This window comes from Arachis ipaensis, chromosome B05, assembly GCF_000816755.2.
Source record: "Arachis ipaensis cultivar K30076 chromosome B05, Araip1.1, whole genome shotgun sequence".
NCBI lineage: Eukaryota > Viridiplantae > Streptophyta > Magnoliopsida > Fabales > Fabaceae > Arachis > Arachis ipaensis.
The window spans coordinates 145,909,572-145,917,581 of NC_029789.2; the positions used below are offsets into that span (position 1 = coordinate 145,909,572).

Consider the following 8,010-nt stretch of genomic DNA (forward strand, 5'->3'; position numbering starts at 1 on the left):
TGATACTGATTTAAACAGACTAGCTAATTTAGTTCAAGATGTAGAACATTTTAAAAATAAGAATTTGACAAGAGGTTGAAGAAGAAGAAAAGTGAAAAGGGGAAAAGAAAAATAAAAACGTAGTAAGAAACTGTGTGCTTTGGCTGGCTGGCTCATTGTTGTTGAATTCCATTTCCATTCTGTCACCTCTTCTCTCTCTCTCTCTCTCTCTCTGAGAGTGCGTTTTATTAGTTTTCTATATTAAAAGCGAGTCACTCACCAATTTCTTTCCTTCTTTTCATCTACCTTGTACCTTCCTCCATTTACACACACACACTCTCGCTCTCTCTGCACAACTGCTTAACATTGCTTCTTTTTCTTGTTCTTGTTCTTCTTCTTCGTTGTTTTTATGCAACACTCTGCAAATCAAATGGCCAATTCTTACTCAGGTTTTCTCATCTTTCTTCTCTCTTTTACACTCCTCACGCTTTATTATTGTTGTTGGTTGGTTTTCGATCACTTGAAGCTTTGGAGGGATTCATTTGTATAGGTTGGGAGTGTGTTTTTCGAGCTAAAGATTATATCTTTGAGGTTTTTGTGATGTTGGGTTATGCTCTTTTGTTTTTTTGTTTCTGATTTGTTGAGCTAAATCTGATTGGAAACCTTTGTAGAGTGTGTTGTGTTTTGTTCTGTTCTTCTGTGTCTGGGCGGGTGATGTTATCTTTATGCAGCTGCGAATTTCCATGCAAAGTCAAAATCATCATGTATGGAGTTGTCTTTATTTGATCCACTTTCTGGTTGCATTTCTCTGATGCTCTTGTGGGATAGTTCATTTGGAAATTATGATTGGATTGGATCATATATTTGTGTGGGGAGATCCATGTGATTTAGACCAGGGCATGCAACTTGACCCTTTGTTGTGATCACAAAATGATTCTTTTGGAATGTTAGTATTTGATATCTGTGTACTTGAACGTCATATTTGCTAGTGGCATATTTAATTTAATATGCAAATCCAAAATTTGGGAGGAAAGAACACACAGCAGAATACAGATGAGTTGGTTCTTCTGGTTCTAACTAATTAGCATACAAGATGTTTCATAGTATACTAGAGAAAAGAGAATAGAAATGGTCTTCTCACAATGAAGATAACTTTTATTTTGCTTTCTATAGTTTTAACCAGCTTACCTAATTAATGGCAGTATCCTGAAGTGTCCAATTGTTCATTTTCATCATGTAATTACATTTTTGCTTGCAAAAAGAATGAGTTGTTGGTTTGAATCTGAAGGTAGGGCCTTTTCGCAGGTAATTCCAATCATATCCCAAAAGAAGACGCAAAGGAAACAAGTTCGCTGGTTGTTTCCTTTGGGGAACTGCTGATAGACTTTGTGCCAACAGTGGGAGGAGTGTCGCTGGCCGAAGCACCGGCTTTTCAGAAAGCTCCCGGTGGAGCTCCTGCCAATGTAGCTGTTGGTATATCTAGACTTGGAGGTTCATCGGCTTTCGTCGGAAAGGTTCGGTTTACTATCCTTGCTCTTGGTCCAGTTGATCAGTTAGTTTCTTTCTACCATCTATAAGTGCATTGTAATAGAGAATTTTGTTCAAACCTTCATGTTGTGCCGAGTATGCTTTCTCAAGAAGGCTGTGGCTGATTTTGGACATTTACCCTGAATAGAAAATCATATATTTATTTCTTGCAATCTGTGTATTAGGTTGGAGCAGACGAGTTCGGTTACATGTTGGCCAATATATTGAAGGAAAACAATGTTGACATGTCTGGCATGCGGTTTGACCCGAATGCTAGAACTGCATTAGCTTTTGTTACACTTAGAGCTGACGGTGAACGAGAATTCTTGTTTTTCCGGAATCCAAGTGCTGATATGCTTCTTCATGAATCAGAACTTGATATAAATCTCTTAAAGAAGGTATTTTTAATTTCTGTTTGTATTTTATGGATTGTGGCCTTAAACCTATGCTTAAAAGCCTCATATATGTAACATTGATTTCAGGCTAGAGTCTTCCATTATGGCTCCATCAGCTTGATTGACGAGCCGTGCAAGTCCGCTCATCTTGCTGCTATGAGAATTGCCAGCAATTCTGGTAGTATTCTCTCTTATGATCCAAATTTGAGATTAGCACTATGGCCATCAGCCGAGGCTGCTCGCAAGGGCATAATGAGTATTTGGGATCAAGCCGATGTCATAAAGGTAAAATACATTGGGCTATGATTCTAACACAATCTACAGTAATTGTCTAATTGTAATTACAAATGTTTAATTTTGAAAGTTTGTCATTTTTCTTAGTAGACCTGATGTGCTGTTTTCTTATATATATGCAGATAAGTGAGGAAGAGATTACATTTTTGACGGGTGGTGATGATCCTTATGATGATAATGTTGTATTGACGAAACTTTTTCATCCAAATCTCAAACTTCTAATTGTTACTGAAGGCTCATCTGGTTGTAGATATTACACCAAGGTATGCATGCTGAAATAATTTAAAGCACAATTTATCATTTCTGCATGTTTCTATAAGGGAATAGTACGAGTGGACTGTGTTAATGGTGGTCACTTGTGAATGAGATTCATAATGTAATGTGATATTGCGGTACAAAATGAACTGATGCAGGATTCAACGAATTCTGATTGCTGAATTTCATGCAGGAATTCAGGGGCAAAGTTGGAGGTGTTAAAGTCAAACCTGTTGACACAACTGGTGCCGGTGATGCATTTGTCGGTGGATTTCTCTACAACTTGGCTTCTGACCCAAGTATTCTTCAGGTATTTAGGAGTTTCGGTTCATTCTAGTTCTAGATTAAATTCAGTAGCAATTTTTCTGTTTAATTTTTATCATTGATGATGCTGGAAACTTAAATTATTTATGCATATTGATAGTGCAGTAGGGACTAGGAACAGGGAAAGACATTTCAATTCTGATGTTCTTTCTGTACCTTTTTCCTCTCTAGTCTTTGCATATATATTTTATGGATTCTAATGTTGGGGAAGGAAACATTGGTGTGAACACCGTATTTTGTCCTAATATATCTAAAAATAAATTAAAAAGTAGAAAAAGATATTATGCATCAATTAGGATTAGATTGCATTAAGAATAGCAAATGACATTAAAAATCGAATTCAATCATTTTCATTAAGTACATTTTAGGTTAAGAGTAATACAAATGGGTATAGTTATGCATTTGCAAAGGAGGGAGATCATTTTTTTTAGCCAAAGTTGCATGCTGCTTCTCTACACATACTTAGAATCCCAAATCCAAATTCTAAAAAATCAGTTTTTTATAAATTTAAAGGTTTTTCCTATTTTTCCATGATAAAAATTGGTGACGACTCCTATATTTTTCAATATTTTTGTCTAGCTCGCGTCGCTTCGTGCATAATACTTGGGCATGTTGTGACAAGGCATAAAGAAACTGAAGTTTGAGAAACTTTAATCCTTGCTAATGAAATTCAGCAGTTTCAAATGGATTTGAACATCTCCATTAAAATCTTGCATGGTTGAGATTTTTATACCATGACATGCATACAGACAGAATTGTCCTTACACCAAACATTTATACATAAACTTTCCTTCAGTGAACCGCACTAGATATAGCGAAAAGTTTAAACTAACCCTGAAATTTAGGTGTCTGAGTTAAAGATGTCATGAAGTCATAGTAGTTGAATATAAGTATATGCTTTTTTTCTCTGTTTGCAGGATGAGAAACGGCTGCGAAAAGCTCTATATTTCGCAAATGTATGCGGCGCCATCACTGTGACTGAGAGAGGTGCCATTCCTGCAATGCCTACAAAGGAAGCTATCTTGCAATTCTTACTAGAATCTGCTTCAATATAGAACTCAGATTTTTTGGTTATAACATATTCCATTTGTAGTTAAACTATAGCTTAGGTGATGCTGAGCTTCTTGTTAATTTTTTTTAACATTTTTTTTATCAAAAACTTTCAACTGTAATTTCCATATGTAAGTTCAATTTGCCTTGCTGTCTCAAGTTTTGGCTTGTGCTCTAGATTTAAGAAATAATATGAAAGGGGTTCAGTTTTTGAGTCATGGAATGAAGAAATGTTTATATCTTTCAATGATATGAAAGTTCTGCATTGTTTTCAATAACATATTCATGGATTGGTCTGTCTTACTTGGTTTGAAAATTCCTCCTGTGGAAGAATACTTCTGATTTAGATAAAATAATTGTAGAGTTAAAATAATGATTATGTTTTTCACAAACCATAGTTGTCAACTTCATTATAGCATCTTACTGAAATTAAATACCTGATCATAGATTACAGGGGCCAAAAAAGCTATATATTAGTATGAATTTTGGTGCACTGGGAGGACTTATCTTTCCAAACAGGTCTTCAAGAAAATGGCTACAAGCCCAACAATATCTTCATGGATAATGTAAACAGTGTAAAAAAATCTTGTTAGACTTAAAATTTTCAAGTCCATAGAAAAGAAAAAAGAAAGGACAACAATTTTTGAATGGATAATTTTCTAGCCTCCAATATTTGTGTTGTAAAAACTTATCCACTCCTAGTGAATAAAAATCTTTTATGTTGTGTGTGTGAGTATATAGTATACATGAGTATTGTGATGTTATAATATTTAGAGTTGAGGGCTATTCAACCCAACTTGACTAAAAAAGAAAAAACCATGGCATGGTATTATAACTTGTCTTCTGAAAAGCTTTGTCTAAATCGTTTTGTCTTGGACAATGGTGCATGGTCCATGGAACATTCTCTTGAATTATTTATTTATTTCAATCAGGATCATTTATAAAGTCACCAACCACTGATTAGACAGAGATTCAATTTAGTTCTTAAAATTGTAAGCATGCTTTATTTTAAAATGTGTGGCATGCATGCTTTCAAGGTTAGCATCAATCTATGATTGAAGGAAGAAGAATAAGAAGACAAGAGTGTACTCTAAAATGGTGGCAGGTGCCAACTGTTGGTGGGGGCTAGTGAGAAGTGAATTCAATTACTCTGTTTTTCTTGCAATTAAGAATCTCAGTGTGACTATTTGCCATAATGCCTATACTTGGAAACATACCTGACTCCTCAATAACTACACTTCAGTCACAATCTGTTATTAATACTGACTAAATATGAATAGTACAGCAATAAATTATGGGAATAGTGACTGTCTGACTGAGATTGTTGGTTGTTAAAATCTTGGTTGTTAAATTATAATTAGTGTCTAATTTTGGTCTCTAAATCTTTACAATTGATCTAATGGAGCCAAATAAGAGAACATAAACATAAGCTCTTAATCATCGGAGATTGGGAGAAATCAAGCGAAGACACTATATTAAACTTAAAATCTTAAAGTAATAAATTAATGGTTTTTTCATTTAAATTCTTCATTCTTTTATTTTTTTCAATATGAGACTAATTTCATATACTACTCACACTTGCAACGTTAACACTAAAACAAATTGAGTGTGAGAATTATGTACCATATATATGACTAGCTAACAACTATTGGAGAATCGCTAGCTAAGTTTTTTTTTCCACGGTATCCTTTAGTTCAATAGATCAAGGATTAATTCGTCGCGAATTAAAGTTCTATTTAAAGGTTTGCCAATTCGTTGCTGCATGCATAAAACAAAATTTAAACATCTGATATTTACTTAAGCGGACTAGTGAACTAAGTACAAGACCAATCCAACTTAGTTTAGTTTAATTTATTTCATTCTACCATGATCTTGTCAAAATTTATATATACATTAATTTCTCCTTAGAGATATATGTTTAGTCATATTAAAAAGGTACAATGTTCATCAGCTTATAGATGAAAATCAACTTTTTTTTCCTCCTAACATGGAAACTCATCATACGAGAAGCGGACCTTTAATTTGAACTCAATCCATGACATTCTACCAAGACTATATCTATTTCACTTGCATTCCACTGTAATGTTACATGCATCTCATGATAGCCTAGCTATTATATTATATATTATGGATTATGCTAGGTAACTAATGATTTTCTTGAACAACGAATATTAAAATTGACATAATTTAAGTAAAATATACTACACTTCAAATTATTCACCTAAACCTTAATATTAGAATAACCATCCGCACACCTAGTAAATTGAACATCTGATATATCCATTATTCACATTATTTAATATTTTCATTGTCTACCTATACTTTTCCTTATATTATTTATCGATAATAAACCTTACACAATAATTAAAATATATCTTGCAAAAATAATCATCTCGTTTTTTATATATCCTTTTATATTCTCAAGCATTCCTGTAAATTAATTAATTTCAAAGCAAAAAAAGATATATATAAACATTTTCATATAACCACTAATTATTTAAACAACTATATACATACATACATACATACATACATACATTTTAAAATCCTAAATAATATGATTACTTTATAGAACAACTCATATTTTTAAACTAAAAATAAATTCCATTTCATTTATTATTTCAATTTTTCTAATGGAGAATTGAACTTTGTTCCAAAAGAAGTTCCATTTATTTCATATATATTAGAGAAAATCCCACTTCCCTCTCCTGCGAGATGCTAAAATGACACCCTCCTCCCCTCTATTTTATAAATGTACATTCCCCTCCCTTCTAACTTTTAAAAAACCTCATCTTTAATCCATTTTAAATTTTGTGTTAACTAATATTAACTTTATCCATTTTTTAAGAAAAAATAAATTATTTTTTTAAAAAATACTATTAACAAAAATAATTTATTAAAGAGTATTTTGGTAAGCAAAATTTAATGATAAAAAATAAAATTTTTTGCTAAAGGGTATTTTTTTAAAAAATAATTTATTTTTTCTTAAAAAATGGATAAAGTTAACATTAGCTAACACAAAAAATTTAAAATGAATTAAAGATGAGGTTTTTAAAAAGTTAGAAGGGAGGAGAATGTACATTTATAAAATAAAGAGGAGGGGAGTGTCATTTTAGCATCTCATAAGGGATGGGAGTGGAATTTTCTCTATATATTATTATATTTCCTCCAATTTTCAACTGAAAGAAATAATAAAATAATAATAATAAATGATAATAAAAGAAGAAAAAAAGATGGAACTTTGTAGTAGATAGATGGTGAGATCGTGTAAATTAAACAAATTAAACCCACCCCAAATCCCCATCCTCGTTCCCAATAAATAAATAATAATTAACTTTATTTTTCTTTTTCTTTTTATCTCCCTTTATTCCCTTATCTTTCCCATGTATATCTATTGTAGAAAGCAGTGTTGAAAAAGTTTGTAGTAAAGATAATCAAAATAGATTTGCACCAAAATAGCCAAAAAAGTTTGTCATTTCTACTTCTTTTGCTTTCCTTTTTGATGCTAAAGGGAGTTGTCAGCTTTTTCAGTGATCCCTTTTTTTCTTCTAATGAATGACCTCATTATTGTTGAATCATTCAATTAATCATCATCTCTTCAAACTTCAGTTCCACCCTCCTAAAAATAGACTAGTGTTCATCATAGTACCAGAAAAATCACAAACAACAAAACCAGCTATTTGCATCATCATTCAACAAAGGAAAATAATTGATAAATAAATTTCTGAATATTTACATTTTAAACTATTGAAGTCTTCTATGATAATAGATATGAATCAATTATGTTTAAATTAAAATCTTTTATTCTAATTATAGGGACTAATATAAAAATAATATATCTACATCTATTATTATTGAAAACTTTATTAATATATTTTTTTAACAAAATTAAGTTGTTCGAAATGTAAATTCTCAAAAGCTTATTTTTTATTTTAATCCAATAAAAAAAAACACAAACAAACATAGCGCAAGCAACAAGTGATATATAACATCATATATGTTGTTCAAGAAACATAAAACATATATATAAATCATGAAAATGGTGATAGCCAATGATCTCATAGTCTCGATATCTCTTGCCTTGTTCCACCATTTATGCTGAAATACAGTTAAATCCACATGTATGCATGTCACCCCTATTAATTACTTAGGCTTTTGTTGTTATCATTATTCATTATTGTGTCTT

General features: G+C 31.8%; 1 protein-coding gene across 1 annotated transcript; it reads left to right on the forward strand.

Moving 5' to 3' along the window:
* LOC107644754 (probable fructokinase-7) lies at positions 132-4,071 on the forward strand. Its single transcript, XM_016348679.2, has 7 exons — positions 132-428; positions 1,285-1,493; positions 1,692-1,904; positions 1,989-2,186; positions 2,318-2,458; positions 2,644-2,760; positions 3,692-4,071. The coding sequence occupies exons 1-7, from the start codon at positions 389-391 to the stop codon at positions 3,827-3,829; spliced, it is 1,056 nt and encodes a 351-aa protein (XP_016204165.1). The 5' UTR covers positions 132-388; the 3' UTR covers positions 3,830-4,071.